Source organism: Megalobrama amblycephala, unplaced genomic scaffold (genome assembly GCF_018812025.1).
Source record: "Megalobrama amblycephala isolate DHTTF-2021 unplaced genomic scaffold, ASM1881202v1 scaffold540, whole genome shotgun sequence".
NCBI classification, from domain to species: domain Eukaryota; kingdom Metazoa; phylum Chordata; class Actinopteri; order Cypriniformes; family Xenocyprididae; genus Megalobrama; species Megalobrama amblycephala.
In genome coordinates, this window is record NW_025953452.1 from 46188 (window position 1) to 62602 (window position 16415).

A 16415-nucleotide genomic window follows, 5' to 3' on the forward strand; every position below is an offset into this window, starting at 1 on the left:
GTGCAGTAGTGTTTCCTGTCACTGTGGGCTGCAGGGCACAGTAGTACATGGCAGAGTCTTTCACTTCTGTAGAAGAGATCGTCAGATTCATTTGTTTGTTGGCTTTATCAGCTTCAGCGGTCAGACGGAGAGAGGGCTCTGAATTGGTCTCAAAGAACGATATTAGGTGTTCAGGTTTGGATCCGGGATACTGACGGTACCACTGCAAATTATTAACACTGACAGTGTATTTGCAGATCACTGTAACATTTTTTTCCTTCCGAAACATGCTTGTCTGTTAATAATGGTGTTATCACGTCTGCAGCAGCATTCTCTGTTTAAAACAAACAAACAAACAAACAAACAAACAAACAAAAATGACTCATTTCTAATGGAAAAATTTTAATTATAAACAGCATAAAAAAGGGGAAAACATTTCAGCAGTAATTATGAATCACTCACCTTTTAGCAGAGAAAATAAAATGAATACCAGGAGCAACATCTGCACTATAAGAGTCAATGACTTTGAGACTCAAGACTCACAGTTCTCTACTAGAGTATAAGTGACTCAATGTAAGTCTGTCTCTGTTTTAAACAACTGAACTGAGACTGAACTAGAATGGTTCCTAGAGCTCCATCTTCTGGCAGAATGCAGGTGAGATCACTTTTGTTGGAATATCTTACACCATTGGTTCTCAGCTGGTTTGGCCATGTCACCCATGGTCTTTAAGCCACAGCTCTTTTTTTTTTTTTAATATATAGTAAGATTATGATGAATAAACAGTAGCTGGTAACAAAAGTTCAAAACATCCAATCAAAAAAAATCTAAGAAGAGAAGTCAAGTAATTCATACACATAAGGCATTTAATTACATTTTTCTGAACCACTTTGGATGTTCAATGCTTAAATGAGCTATACTATTTATAAAAATACTAACATCAAAACTACAGGCGTATTGTCTGTTGATTTTAGAACATTTTCAGCTGTGGATGTACAAATACACTAACAAAAATACACATTTATTGTAATATTGTAACAGATTTTATTAGCCTATAGGGTTATTGAGCAAATAAAGCTTCAAAACAATATTTAGTAAAAAATCTTTTAAAAATGATGCAATGCATATTTTTGATTCATGAACAATGTGTTTAAACAAGTTTTAGTTGTTACTTTCCAAAGTGTATTTATTTTTACTTTTTGTCAGGTGGTACAACCAGATATTTGTAAATATACTGTATATCTACCCATACTTGAAATGATGTTTTATTAACAAAATTCGGGAGGAGCAACGTTCCAATAATCTGACTAATCATCACGTCATCTCGGCCAGCTGTCAGCAATCAGTAATCAACATATCTACCCAATCAGCACAAGTGAAAGCATATATATAAGACACGGTCGACTCACCGATATTCCTCGACAGTTTGACAGCATCCCTCCACCACCCCGTCTCCTCACACCTGCACTGGTTACTTTCCAGAATACTAACCAGAATGGGGGGAGTAATCTGGGTTCGGGCCAAAATACCGAGCTCGGAGCCCTCTCCTCGGACAGCACGCCAAATACGCATACTACTACGCATACATTTTTCTATCTGATTATTTGTAAGTGTGAACTCGTGAAATGAGCTGTTTACATCAGTATTTGAGAGATATCTGCAACCCTTTTCACTCTGCCACAATGATCTATTGGGTCCTCTGGATGTCGCATCACAGTTTCAGGCTTAACGTTATTACTTTGTCAGTTGATAATAAAATATTTGCAGTTGTGCCACCCTGACATTTGAGAATAAACCAATTGCAAAGCAAAAGTTTTTCCATTATCTCAACAACTTTTGTTCATATGTATATTCAAACATATCATTATGCCAAAGTCGTTGTTTTCAAAAGTTGTTTTCATCTTGAATTTCTTATAAACAAAAAATTAAATTTGGGGGCTGAATCCAGAATGCATAACCTGATATTGCTGAGTTCAACATGTTCCTGGGTCAACATTTTTGTTGATCCTGGAAAAAGATTCAAATCAACCATTCAGATTTGAGGGACAAGTTTACAGATTATGTCAAGTTTAGGCTTAAAATCATGAATTGGTGCTTCTACATCAGTGTTATTCATCTATAATTTCCCTCTGATTTTTGGGATATCTTATGGGTAGGGTTAGGTTTAGGGGTAGGAATAGGGTTAAGACTAAATTTTCAGGCTGGAATGTTGTTCCAGGATCAACAAAATATGTTGACACAGGAATGCATCTAACTCAGCAATATCAGGACGTGCATCCTCAGATAGGGCTCCTCAGGTCCAGGACTCAGAACCACTGAAATCGAGTAATTCTGATTTCATTTGAAATCCACCTCTCCTCCCTCCCTTCCACCCCGCTGTCTCGGCTCTTCTCCAATCCTCCTCTGGAGTACTTCCTCCTCTCTCCTCATATACAGTATGATCTCCTTCTATATGTTCCACTCTTCCTTTTCTTCTCATTACACCCCTTCCTCTACCCACACCACCACCTTTACACTTACACATTTTTATTTCCCTTTTCTCTTGCAAATTTTCTTGCTCTATGTATACCTTTTATATTTTCCTTATTACATAATGCAATTATGCTAAAAGAGTAAACATATAGGAAAACTGAATTCCCTGTGTTGTGTGTATATTAATCAAGCAGATATCAGTTTGGGGCTAATATGACAAATTCCAGAGTTTTGTTTGTTGTGTTTGGACAAATGCTACATAAATAAATGTGAATTGTGTAAAGCCAATAAAAAAAAGCTGTGATCGTTTTTTTCCTGATTTATTAAAGTATTGGGTGGATGTATTAACTAAAAACATTTGAGAACTTTGTGCATAATGTTTTGAGAGAAGGATTCACATGATTTGCAATTTGTGTGAAATGAATGAAAACATACAGTCTGTTTAGGACAATTACAGTGTTCAGATCACTGTGTTAACTGTTTTGAGAACAGGGATCTGAGTTTGGAGAAATGTGTCAAATCGACTGAGAAAAACTGTAATATTGCCATATCATGATCTGAACTTTTTTTTTAACTAAAACTAAATTATTTTGATCTTAAATTATCTCATTTTTGTTGTCAATGGATAATAGTGGTCTGTAAATTTGTGTTGTATTTTGTAAGTTTTATATTTTGTTAATGGACACAGGAATTCATATAAATAGTTAAAATATTGTTTTTATTGTGAAGTGAAAGATTGACCCTTGGGGGTAAGATTAAATAGAAATATTGTCCTAAATATAGGCCTATCTATAGCTATAACAAATAATTCAAGGAAGAATAGAAAACAAGCCTTTTCTCTTTGAGGTTCACGCGCATTCGAAAGCGTCACTCAGGATAGAATGTGATGACGTCATAATGAAATAGAACGTCGTGTGCGCTAATATAATCTTAACACCGCCAAGAGTGTCAAACCATATCCTCAGTTTTCTCAGTTTTCTCATTGCTGATGCTGTTCGTATTATGGAGTTACCCGAGTCAACTATGGCACTGAAGAGAAAACATAGTTCTAGCGCTCAGGTGTACGACTCTTACCGCAGCATCTCCTCAACTTTCAGCACCGATGCGGCTAAAAACCATCAGCCCGTTAGTGTTGTTGAGGAAAATGAGATGCCATTGAGAAAGAGGAGGAGGTTGGATAGTTTTGAGAAGCCGCCCGCTCTTCATTTTTGTGAATGGAGCGGCAACTCAGACCAAGATACCGCTGCGAAAAGTGCTGAGGGTAAATCAAATGACTATTTGAAAATACTATGTTACAAATTCACACCATCACACATTATATCAAAATACAGCTGAAGTTTGTTCAAGAAAATTTGCATGTTCTTCCCAAGACATGTCATAAATATTTAAACAAGGATTAAAAAAAAGTAAAAAAAAAAAAAACAAAAACAAAAACTGAAGAATCATAATATGAGTATGCAATATTTAATAATTATTTGTTCTTCAATAGAAACATGCTTTTATTTAATATTCCCTGCTTCAGATCAGAATTCTCTACAGTACAGCGCCTGTGCTTTAGATGATGATGGTCTTCAGAAAACTCTTTCCAGTGGTCTTGAACCCAAGCGGACATCTTTTAACATTGGCAGAAAGAGAAAACGAAGTTCTCACAGTGTTCAGGTGTACGACTCCCATCAGAGCACTTCCTCAACATCCAGCACTGATGCGGCTGAAAACCATCTGCCCATTAGTGTTGGTGAGGACAATGAGATGCCAATGAGAAAGAGAAGGAGGTTGGATAGTTTTGAGAAGCCGCCCGCTCTTCGTTTCTGTGAACGGAGCGGCAGCTCAGACCAAGAGACCGCTGCGAAATATGAGAGAAGTGCTGAGGGTAAATCAAATGACTATTTGAAAATGTGTAACTGTAGAGCTCTGCAAACTTTGTAAAGTCTACATAATGCTCAAAATATTCAGGTATATATAAGAATCCATAATGAGACCTTTAATGTTCAATATTCCCTGCTTTAGATCAGAATTCTCTACAGTACAGCGCCTGTGCTCTAGTGAATCATGGTCCTTCAGGAACCTGCTTCCAGCGGTCTTGAAGTCCTTCCTCCTGCAGATCAGCAGGTTCAAACCCCTCCAGCTTCCAGTCCACCTCAGTCCAGTCAGTCCAGCACCAAATCACAACAACAGAGTGGACTTGACAACTGAGGGTGAGTTTACAGGCCATAACCTCAAACATTACACTCACTGCTGTCCATGCCTGACATTTCATGTCAACTAAAATGTTTGCATCTTTTATAGACAACATTCTGAGCCGGTATGAAATCGGCAGAAAGCTTGGTGAGGGAGGATTCGGATCTGTCTATGAAGGGAAACGCTTGGAGGATGACCTTGAGGTAGTCATTTCCTTACAATATTTAGCAAATTGTCTCATTATGTCCACTATATAAGTTCTTTAATTTTATATTATGATTCCTAGTGCACTTGACATGTTGAAAATTGTAATTGTAATTTTATGTTTTGTTGATCAGGTGGCAGTGAAATTTGTCCAAAAAACACCAGAAGACATGGAATACATCAACATTGTAAGTAGGCGACACTTTTTTCATACTTAGAACTATTTGACCAAAACTGGACAAATGGGCATCTTATAAAAATCCTCCAACTAACATTGATCTTTCTTCCAGCCTGGTCATCCCACACCCCTTCCATTAGAGGTCGGCCTGTTAACTCTTGTTAACAAGGGTCCTAAAGTTCCAGAGATCATCGAGCTGCTGGAGTGGCAGGACCAACCTGACCAATACATCATGGTCTTGGAGCGTCCCCAGTCCTGCCAAGATCTGTGGGATTTTCTGAACAATCACGACGGCATCCTCAATGAGGACACAGCACGGTTTATAATGACGCAGGCAACAATGGCCGCTCACGTGTGCTGTCGTCGTGGAGTTTTCCACAGTGACATTAAACTGGAGAACCTGCTGGTCAACACCGAAACACTCGAGGTCAAACTGATCGACTTCGGGTGCGGGGATCTCCTGCAAGAATCCGCCTATGACGTCTTCTGTGGTATGTGTTATGCATCAAACCTGTAGTTTGGGACTTAAATTGTAGTAGTGAGTTAAATCGTATCAGTTAATTAGACGAGACGTCATCCTAATCACTAAAAACAACGCCTCACTACTGGTTTGGTCATGGATTGATCTCACTTTTGACGCACTACTGTTGTGAATCAAACAGTTAAATGATTTAATTATGTTAATGGATACAGAGAAAGCACACTAGTATTTCAAGCTAACTCATCAGTCAAAATCTCTTTGTTTCAGGCACAGATGAGTACTGCCCACCTGAGTACAACACAGACGGCAAGTACCACGGTAAACCAGCTACTGTGTGGTCTCTGGGAGTGCTCTTATTCGTGTTGGTCTGTGGACGCTTTCCAGAACCCAACGACCTGGAGATGATTTATGATGGCATCTGGTCTGAGCCTGGCTTGTCAAACGGTAAGATGGCATTCATCATTTAAAGAAAATCAATTGTAATTCTAAATCATCAAAACAGAACAAATGAAAAGAAAAAAAAAAAAGAGGTAAAAGTAACAGCCAGAGCCAAATAGCTTTATAAAAGACAGCTGTTTGAATTTTTCCTGATTTTCTGAACATACAGTATAGGATAGTCAAATCTTATTACAAAGACAGCAGGTGTAAAGTTTAAAGTAATAATCTGACTCTCTTTCATCGTTCTGCACAGAATGCTGCCAGCTGATTCGATCCCTCCTGCAGAAAAACCCAAGCCAGCGGATTGATTTGAGGAAAATCATTTTCCATGAATGGTTTAAGGTATTGAGCTTAAGATCAGCTACAGAATGATTTTGAAGATAAATTCACTTTTCATTTTAATGATTTTGGAAAAATTGTCTTCTAATTGTAACGTATGTAGACTATAACCTTGATTTTTTTTTTTTTCCAGGTCACTGAATAAGACATGAATATGAAAATAGTGCACATGAAATGGAAACTTTAGAGTTCCTTGAGTCAGCATATCATCTGGTGTCCTGACACAAGTGCCATCCCTCCCTCCATGCATTGGCTGGTGAGCCTTGGCTTGTGGCAGTAATACAAGCATCTGGCGATATCACTTGTCTAGGAACAGTACAAAAATCCCCCATCACAGCCGACTTTAAGCAGAGCTGCATGTCAGAATTCCTCTCTTGGCTGCAGCAGAAGTTCATGTGAAAGCTGTTCCTTCCACGGCCCACTCCAAAGGATCCTGCACTGGATGTCACAGAAATTTCCCATTTTTGGCTGCTTCATCACTCTACTGAGCATCTAGCAGGCTGATATTTGTGGTCCCACAATGCTTTAATGAACTCGGTAGCATTTGGCTCCTTAGTTTGAAGCAGTATTTGGTGACCACACTGTAAATGCAATGTAGATAGTGTAAATGATATTACAAATCTTGAATTGTTTGCTATTGTACAAACTTGGCTGTTATTGTTCATTAAATATTATTGTACAATAAATTATATTTTATATAAATAATATTGGGGTACCTGGTATTGAGAAACAGTCTGTGTGTTAGTGGTGGGGATTTTTAGCAACTTCAGTGCAGGTTACATTGACTTGACTCTAACAGACACAGGTAATCATTCTCTCTCTCTCTCTCTCTCTCTCTCTCTCTCTATCTGTCTTTTTTATTTCTTCTGCTGAAGTTTGCAAAACTTTGAGCTCCTCCCACACAAACTGCTTTTCATCTCACCATCAAGTCAAGTCACCTTTATTTTTATAGCATTTTATACAATACAGATTACAGTGATCAACGGGAAAATAATGATTCAATGATGCAAACTCAATGAGTTCAATTCAACTGCAGCTCTAAAAAGCAAATAGTGTCATTGTTCTGCTGAAGTTAGTTCAGTGTTCAGTGTTACAAAATCATGATTTCACAGAAATTAAATATTTTTCTTTAATTAACCATTAAGAACTATATGTAAAAATATACAGTGTATATTTCCTTTTAAACTGAATGTTTTACAATTCTAAGAGTTTCTTAAATTCTTGATTTTTTTTTTCAAAAATATGTTTGGGCAAAACATGTTTTGGATTTTAAAACCATTTAAAATGAGTAATTATGCAATGTCCTAATGATCTGACATATCAATCATCATTATGAGACGACCTCTTGATAAGAACAGCATATTAATGTTTGTCGCTGACACATCAGGTTCTTGTACAGCACAGACAGTGTTTCCTGTCACTGTGGGCTCCAGGGCACAGTAGTACAAAGCAGAATCATCCACATGTGTAAAAGATATCTTCAGATTCATCCGCTTGATTCCTTTATCGGCCACAGCATACAGACGAAGCTTGGACTCTGACATGGTCTCAATGTGCGAAACCAGAAACTCCGGTTTGGATCCGGGATACTGACGGTACCACTGCAAACTGCGGACAGTGCCACTGTAGCTGCAGGACAGTGTTACATTATCTTTTGCTAAAACATGCTGCTCTGTGGATAATGAGGTTATCACATCTGCATCAGCATTCTCTGTTTAAAAAAAGAAAGAAATAGAATTCAAATTCATGGATTAAGTAAGATTATGTAATCAGTTACTGATATTTAAACAGTCAAAGAAAAAAATCTGTACAGTAATTTCCTATTTGGAAATTATTCTTATTCATCACTCACCATTAAAAATAGAAAATATCATGAGGACCAGAAGCAACATCCTCAAGAGAATTAGAGTCGAGACTTGCAGTTTCCTCCTAACTGACTCAGTTTATATCTGTGATTTGTTTTGAAATAACTGAAATAAGAGCGCCACCTTCTGGCAGAACTCATGATAAACTAGAGCTTTCTGGTGTATCTAAACTGTATGGTAAACCACTGGTTAAAGGGATAGTTCACCCCAAAATTAAATTTCTTTCATCATTTACTCACCCGCATGTCGTTCCAAATCAATAAGACTTTCGAAACACAGATGAAAATATTTTGAAGAATGTCAGTAACCAAACAGTTGATGGACCCCATTGAATTCCATATATGGAGTGAAGTCAGTGGAGTCCATCAACTGTTTGGTTTCTGACATTCTTCAAAATATCTTCTTTTGTTTGCAGGAAACGAAAGAAATTCATACAGGTTTACAACAACTTGAGGGTGAGTAAATGATGACAGAATTTTAATTTTTGGGTGATCTATCCCTTTAAGTTTGCCATTGTTTCTTGTTGGATGTAAGTACAGTAAAACAACAAATCTGTGCAAATGTAAATGGACTATTTTTGGTGAATCCATCACACAGTTATTGTACAGCAACATGATGAACAGATTACATATCTATCTACAAAAATAATAATAAATCTCTTTAGTAGCGTTCAAAGGAATTCAGTGGTGGAGGTCATAACTGAGAATGTAAAATAGTTTTGTGGGCGATAAGGATTCCGCCAAAATATATAAATAACTGTTTGCAGTCCATTTTTGTATTGATTATAACTATATTTCTTACAGCCAGTTCTAAAGAACTTTTCTCTTTCAGGGATGTTCTTGCTAAATAAATGTAAAATGAAAAATAAATGCAATTTGTCATTGGTCAATAATCTCATTACGTACATTTAAAGGCCATATTAGCCATAATGGATATCACTGTATGCAACAGACAAAAGATGAGAAGGTTTTTGTACAGTGTTTTTGTGTTTCCTGTCACTGTGGGCTGCAGAGCACAGTAATACAGAGCAGAGTCTGATACTGCAGCAGAGGAGATCTCCAGATCCACACGATTATCATGAAGACTGATGAACATATGCGGGTGAGGTGGAGAAGCTTCAACTTTAGTTTTAGTAGATTCAACAATCAGCAGCAGAAACTCTGGTCTTGATCCAGGCATCTGCCGGTACCAGTGGAGACTGTAAGCTGATCCATCAAATGTACAGGACAGATTGATGCTGCTTCCTTCAGTTAAAACTACAGATGGTTGATCTGGTCTGATGACATTCCCATTCGCTTCACCTGCAAAGACATTAAAGAATCAAGCAATGTAATGGATTCAGTTTAGAGCAAAGCAAATGGAAATTTGATTTATATATTTTTGTGTTCTGAAATACAGAGCAAAATGTATATGAGTAATACTTACAGTAACTGAGGATAAATATTAAAACAGAAGTGATGAGTAACATGTTTCTGTAGTTTGAGTTCAGATTCAGTATCATCAGTATGAAGGGAAGTCAGTGTTGTCTATTTGATTTATTCTGCAGGAGTCGACAAAACATTGAGCTCCTCCCACACTTACTGTACCTTCTTGCTCATCTTACCCTACAAACACTGACTGTATGAAGAAGCTGTAGTCAACAACCTAAAACTGCCTTTATGTCAGTCTGATTCATCTAATATTATTAAGTGGACACACAGTTGCTACATGTTGGAATAACTTTTAAAAGCATTTACAACTTATAATGTGCCCTGATTCTCTATTAATAATAACATTAGACTACCTCATAATACATATATGAACACCACATTAATGCTTGAAACATTTGATATTTGTACAGTGTCACACATGAAGTTTTTAAATCTGTATTGAGCATCATGATCTCTGCCTTGAATATAATTTCTCATTGAGTTTTTGTAGGGTGCAGTAGTGTTTCCTGTCACTGTGGGCTGCAGGGCACAGTAGTACATGGCAGAGTCTTTCACTTCTGTAGAAGAGATCGTCAGATTCATTTGTTTGTTGGCTTTATCAGCTGCAGCGGTCAGACGGAGAGAGGACCTTGGTTTGGAGTCGGTCTCAAAGAACAATATTAGGTGTTCAGGTTTGGATCCGGGATACTGACGGTACCACTGCAAATTATGAACATTGCCAGTGTAATTGCATTTCAGTGTAACATCTTTTCCTTCCAAAACATGCTTGTCTGTGAATAATGGTGTTATCATGTCTGCAGCAGCATTCTCTGTTTAAAACAAACACAAACAAAAAATGAATAATTTCTAATGGGCAAATGTAAATTGTCAACTGTATTAAAAAGGGGAAAACATTTCCACAGTAATAGTTATGAATCACTCACCTTTTAGCAGAGAAAATAAAATGAATACCAGGAGCAACATCTGCACTAGTAAGAGTCAATGACTTTGAGACTCAAGACTCACAGTTCTCTACTAGAGTATAAGTGACTCAATGTAAGTCTGTCTCTGTTTTAAACAACTGAACTGAGACTGAACTAGAATGGTTCCTAGAGCTCCATCTTCTGGCAGAATGCAGGTAAGATCACTTTTGTTGCATTATCTCATCTTTTTTCTTGGGGATGTATCTAACAAAAAAGAGCTTACTGAAGGCCTAATAAATTATACAGTAAGAAGACTAAAAATGATTAGTTGAACAAGTATTTCAAAAAGCATGTGAATGTAACAAATGTACTGTCCAGAAAGATCTGATCTATTGCACAAACTTATGTTTACATTCAAAGAAATCACATAGCAAACTTATGATAGTCATTTAAGCAAAGTCTCATCTGCAGGATTTTGTCCAGTCTATTATTGTATAATTAATTTTCATTCTTACACCTTTTTTTTTTACAACCCAATGTCTGGGACCACCTGATTGGTTCCAAGTTTTGCTTAAAGAAATGTTTTTCTACCAGTTATCTTAGAGTATTGTAATTATAGTGTGTTTTGTAGTGTAATAGTGGCCTTAAATGACCAACAATTAATGGGTTCGTTCACCAAAAAATGAAATTCTGTCATTACTCACCCTCACGTTGTTCCAAACCTGTAAGACCTTTGTTCATCTTCAGAACACAAATTAAGCTATTTTTGATGAAATTCGAGAGCTTTCTGATCCCCCATAGATAGCAACGTAATTACCACTTTCAAGTCCCAGAAAGGTTGTAAAGACGTTGTTAAAACAGTCAATGTGATTTCACTGGTTCAACCTTTTTGTGCGCAAAAACAAAACAAAAATAACAACTTTATTCAACAGTTTCTACTCTTCTGTGTCAGTCTCTGACACTGTTTGTGATGTAAGTGCAGTCAGAGCTTCTGGGTTCTACATCAGAACGCCGGCTCAGTATTGGCCCGCTCCTGCATCAGCATCACATGCATGTGTCAGAGACTGACTCGGAAGAGAAGACATCGTTGAATAAAGTCATTATATTGGGGTTCTTTTGCACAAAAAAAGTATTATTGTCACTTCATAACATTAAGGTTGAACTACTGTAGTCACATGGACTATTTTAACAATGTCTTTACTACCTTCCTGGGCATTGAAAGTTGTAATTGCATTGCAGAAAGCTCTCGGATTTCATCGAAAATATCTTAACTTGTGTTCTGAAGATGAACAAAGGTCTTACAGGTTTGGAACAGCATGAGGGTGAGTAATTAATGACAGAAATTAATTTTTGGGTGAACAAACCCTTTAACAAGAAATATGATGCACTAACATTTGCAAACAAGTTCTCAGAGAAATAAGGCAACACAATACATCAGAGGCTCCTCCCTCTTAGAAATATGACTACAATATACAAGAAAACTGTTTTTGTACAGTGTTCTTGTGTTTCCTGTCACTGTGGGCTGCAGAGCACAGTAATACAGAGCAGAGTCTGATACTGCAGCAGAGGAGATCTCCAGATCCACACGTTTATCATGAAGTCTGATGAACATATGCGGGTGAGGTGGAGAAGCTTCAACATACTTAGAAGATTCAACAATCAGCAGCAGAAACTCTGGTCTTGATCCAGGCATCTGCCGGTACCAGTGGAGACTGTAAGCTGATCCATCAAATGTACAGGACAGATTGATGCTGCTTCCTTCAGTTAAAACTACAGATGGTTGATCTGGTCTGATGACATTCCCATTCGCTTCACCTGCAAAGACATTAAAAAAATCGAAGCAAATGTAATGGATTCAGTTTAGAGCAAAGCAAATGGAAATTTGATTTTATATATTTTTGTGGTGTTCTGAAATACAGAGCAAAATGTATATTAGTAATACTTACAGTAACTGAGGATAAATATTAAAACAGAAGTGATGAGTAACATGTTTCTGTAGTTTGAGTTCAGATTCAGTATCATCAGTATGAAGGGAAGTCAGTGTTGTCTATTTGATTTATTCTGCAGGAGTCGACAAAACATTGAGCTCCTCCCACACTTACTGTACCTTCTTGCTCATCTTACCCTACAAACACTGACTGTATGAAGAAGCTGTAGTCAACAACCTAAAACCTAAAGCCATTATGTCAGTCTGATTCATCTAATATTACACTCTTTATTAATTCAATTCACATATTTGTATAGCGGTTTTCACAATACATATTGTTTCAATGCAGCTTTACAGAGAATGCATGGCAACATTACAATTTAAAGAATGCAGTTAGCAAATAAGAGATGCATTATGTGAATGCTTGGCTAAAGAGATGAGTCTTTAATCTAGATTTAAACTGGGTGAGCGAGTCTGTTGCTCACCCAGTTTAAGTCGACACACAGTTGCTACATGTTGGAATAAGTTTTAAAAGCATTTACAACTTATAGTGTGCCCTAATATTAACTATTAATAAGATTAGACTACCTCATAATAATAATGAACAGCACATTAATGCTTGAAACATTTGATAGTTGTACAGTGCCACTGTTTTTAAATCAGCATTGTGCATCATGATCCTCTGCCTTGAATATAATTTCTCATTGAGTTTTTGTAGGGTGCAGTAGTGTTTCCTGTCACTGTGGGCTGCAGGGCACAGTAGTACATGGCAGAGTCTTTCACTTCTGTAGAAGAGATCGTCAGATTCATTTGTTTGTTGGCTTTATCAGCTGCAACGGTCAGACGGAGAGAGGACTTTGGTTTGGAGTCGGTCTCAAAGAACAATATTAGGTGTTCAGGTTTGGATCCGGGATACTGACGGTACCACTGCAAATTTTGAACACTGACAGTGTAATTGCAGATCAGTGTTATATCTTTTCCTTCCAAAACATGCTTGTCTGTGAATAATGGTGTTATCACGTCTGCAGCAGCATTCTCTGTTTAAAACGGACAAACAAACAAACAAAAAATGAATAATTTCTAATGGGCAAATGTAAATTGTCAACTGTATTAAAAAGGGGAAAACATTTCCACAGTAATAGTTATGAATCACTCACCTTTTAGCAGAGAAAATAAAATGAATACCAGGAGCAACATCTGCACTAGTAAGAGTCAATGACTTTGAGACTCAAGACTCACAGTTCTCTACTAGAGTATAAGTGACTCAATGTAAGTCTGTCTCTGTTTTAAACAACTGAACTGAGACTGAACTAGAATGGTTCCTAGAGCTCCATCTTCTGGCAGAATGCAGGTAAGATCACTTTGATGCAGTATCTCATCATTTCATACTGGATGTTTCTTAAACAACAAATAAGAATTTTTGAATTATACATTAACAAGAAAGAAAATGATTGTTTTAACAAATATCTGGGTGGTAGACTGGGTAGCTGCTGGAAGAGGTGTTAGAGAGGCCAGCAAGTCTGATCAACTTGTGGCTTAAGTGGTCAAAAATGCCCCAGTATAATCACAATAAGCTGTACTATATTAAGGGTGTCATCCTGGTGTAAAACAGTTCATACAGCACATCACATATCTCCGAACACCCCAGTACAGGTGTCATAAACTCTACTGAATAAAGGGTTAAAATAAACCCCAGAAAATAAGGTGTGTAACCCTGGGGCAACAATAATTCCTGTGTTAACACCTACCATGCAGTTAGTTAGTTTTATAGTACAAGTGATGTAGTATATTATTTATTTCTTACAACTTGCATGGAAGAACTCTATCAAAAATACAGAAAAAACAGTAATATTGTGAAATATTATTACAATTTTAATGAATGGTTTTCTATTTTAATATACTTTACAATATCATTTATTTCTGTGATACAAAGATGAATTTTCAATGCCATTAAGGTGTGTTCACACGGCCTCGTAATTCCTGTAGTTACGAGATTCTAGCTGGTAAAAAGCGCTCACGTCCTCGTGGAGCTCGTAATTACAGCTTGAAAACTGGGAGTTTTCTGAAAGCTCTCAGATGTACCACGTGGCCGCTGTACCACCTGACCGAAGTAGATTCATTGATAGTAGTGCCATGGAAATGCATAATTCCCAGTCCAAGGACGTGAACAGCTCCGAATATAACATCACGTGTTGTCATCTAAGATTCCGGTAAATACGAGGTGGCGTGAACGCAGCATATCTCCAGTCTTCAGTGTCACATGATCCTTACAAAACAAAACCGGACGCCACTGAAATCTCGTAACCGAATAAAATCGACCATCACTGAAAACTCATATCTGAACAAAACCATCCGTCATTGAAATCTCGTAAAGTTACAAAACTGACTGTCATTGAGATCTTGTGACCGAACAAAACTGGCGGTCATTGAGATCTCGTGACCGAACAAAAAAGTGCTGTCACAACAATCTCATAATGAAACAAAGCCATCCGTCATTGAAATCTCGGAAAGGAACAAAACCGGCTGTCATTGAAATCTTGTAACCGAATAAAACTGACAGTCATTGAAATCTTGTAACAGAACAAATCTGACCATCACTGAAGTCTTGTAATGAAACAAAACCATCTGTCATTGAAATCTTGAAGAAAAAAAAACATATTGTATTGAGATCTCGTAACTGAACAAAACTGACTGACAATGAAAACCGACTGTCACTGAAATCTCATAACCGAATAAAACAGATGTCATTGAAATTTCGTAACAGTCATTGAAAAATTGTAACAAAACAAAACTGGCTTTCTTTGAAATTGAAACCGATTGACACTAAAAACTGACCGACAATGAGATCTCATAACAGAACAAAATCAACTGTCCTTAAAATCTTGTTAGGAAACAAAACCAAATGGCATTGAAGTTATATATGTGAAGCTGTTTGTGGAGTTGTTTAAACCTCCTCTGCTGAGATCTGGAGAGATTAAATGTCTTTTATCTTCAGTTGAATGAATGAATGAATGAATGAATGAGGCATTTATATAGCGCTTTCATATGTACTACTGTACACCCGAAGCGCTTTACAATAATATCAGGGGTCTCTCCTCATCCACCACCAGTGTGCAGCACCCACTTGGATGATGTGACGGCAGCCACAGTACAACGGCGCCAGTGCGCTCACACCAGCTGACAAGTTGATTTCATCTAAGCCTGTGGCTGAAGTCAGTTGTAACTCTTGTGTTTCTGTTTGTCTCTTTTTTTTCTGTTCTCTTCATTCCTTCAGAGATTATGCTTGTTAACAGGCTTGTTAATGCTAAGATGATTCTATAAATAATATAAAGATTTTGTGGCTCAGATAAGGTCCAATTCTGGTTTATGTTTTTGCTCTTGGCTGACATGTGGCATTGCTATGGCCTACTTGTGGCTCAGATCTGACAAACAGGAGCAGTCCGTCCAAGTGCCATCATTCCATGCCACATGTGGCCCAGATCATCATTCCACACATGGCAGATGTAAGCAAAGGGAAAATGTATATGTAATGTATTTTACCACACATGGCAAAATGTATAATTTCTCATTGAGTTTTTGTAGGGTGCAGTAGTGTTTCCTGTCACTGTGGGCTGCAGGGCACAGTAGTACATGGCAGAGTCTTTCACTTCTGTAGAAGAGATCGTCAGATTCATTTGTTTGTTGGCTTTATCAGCTTCAGCGGTCAGACGGAGAGAGGGCTCTGAATTGGTCTCAAAGAACGATATTAGGTGTTCAGGTTTGGATCCGGGATACTGACGGTACCACTGCAAATTATTAACACTGACAGTGTATTTGCAGATCACTGTAACATTTTTTTCCTTCCGAAACATGCTTGTCTGTTAATAATGGTGTTATCACGTCTGCAGCAGCATTCTCTGTTTAAAACAAACAAACAAACAAACAAACAAACAAAAATGACTCATTTCTAATGGAAAAATTTTAATTATAAACAGCATAAAAAAGGGGAAAACATTTCAGCAGTAATTATGAATCACTCACCTTT

General features: G+C 37.4%; 2 protein-coding genes and 4 gene segments (V, D, J or C); 2 read left to right on the top strand and 4 right to left on the bottom strand.

The window, feature by feature from the left end:
• The first annotated feature begins 3244 nt into the window (after positions 1-3244).
• On the top strand, positions 3245-4625 carry LOC125261972. The gene is made up of 3 exons (XM_048180545.1): positions 3245-3710; positions 3972-4319; positions 4457-4625. Exons 1-3 carry the CDS (start codon positions 3452-3454, stop codon positions 4531-4533), a joined length of 684 nt encoding a protein of 227 aa, XP_048036502.1. The 5' UTR covers positions 3245-3451; the 3' UTR covers positions 4534-4625.
• On the top strand, positions 4626-6722 carry LOC125261981 (serine/threonine-protein kinase pim-3-like). The gene is made up of 7 exons (XM_048180547.1): positions 4626-4644; positions 4736-4830; positions 4966-5019; positions 5122-5500; positions 5758-5934; positions 6182-6270; positions 6401-6722. The coding sequence occupies exons 3-7, from the start codon at positions 5002-5004 to the stop codon at positions 6410-6412; spliced, it is 675 nt and encodes a 224-aa protein (XP_048036504.1). The 5' UTR covers positions 4626-4644; positions 4736-4830; positions 4966-5001; the 3' UTR covers positions 6413-6722.
• Positions 6723-6836: 114 nt separating this feature from the next.
• LOC125261977 lies at positions 6837-8369 on the bottom strand. The segment is given in 2 exon segments: positions 6837-7978; positions 8120-8369. Coding segments are annotated over 2 exon segments (447 nt in total).
• A 204-nt stretch (positions 8370-8573) lies between these two features.
• Positions 8574-9993, bottom strand: LOC125261974. The segment is given in 2 exon segments: positions 8574-9433; positions 9558-9993. Coding segments are annotated over 2 exon segments (480 nt in total).
• Positions 9994-11778: 1785 nt separating this feature from the next.
• On the bottom strand, positions 11779-12623 carry LOC125261973. The segment is given in 2 exon segments: positions 11779-12279; positions 12411-12623. Coding segments are annotated over 2 exon segments (483 nt in total).
• A 215-nt stretch (positions 12624-12838) lies between these two features.
• LOC125261979 lies at positions 12839-13760 on the bottom strand. The segment is given in 2 exon segments: positions 12839-13428; positions 13549-13760. Coding segments are annotated over 2 exon segments (405 nt in total).
• Between the last annotated feature and the right edge of the window lie 2655 nt (positions 13761-16415).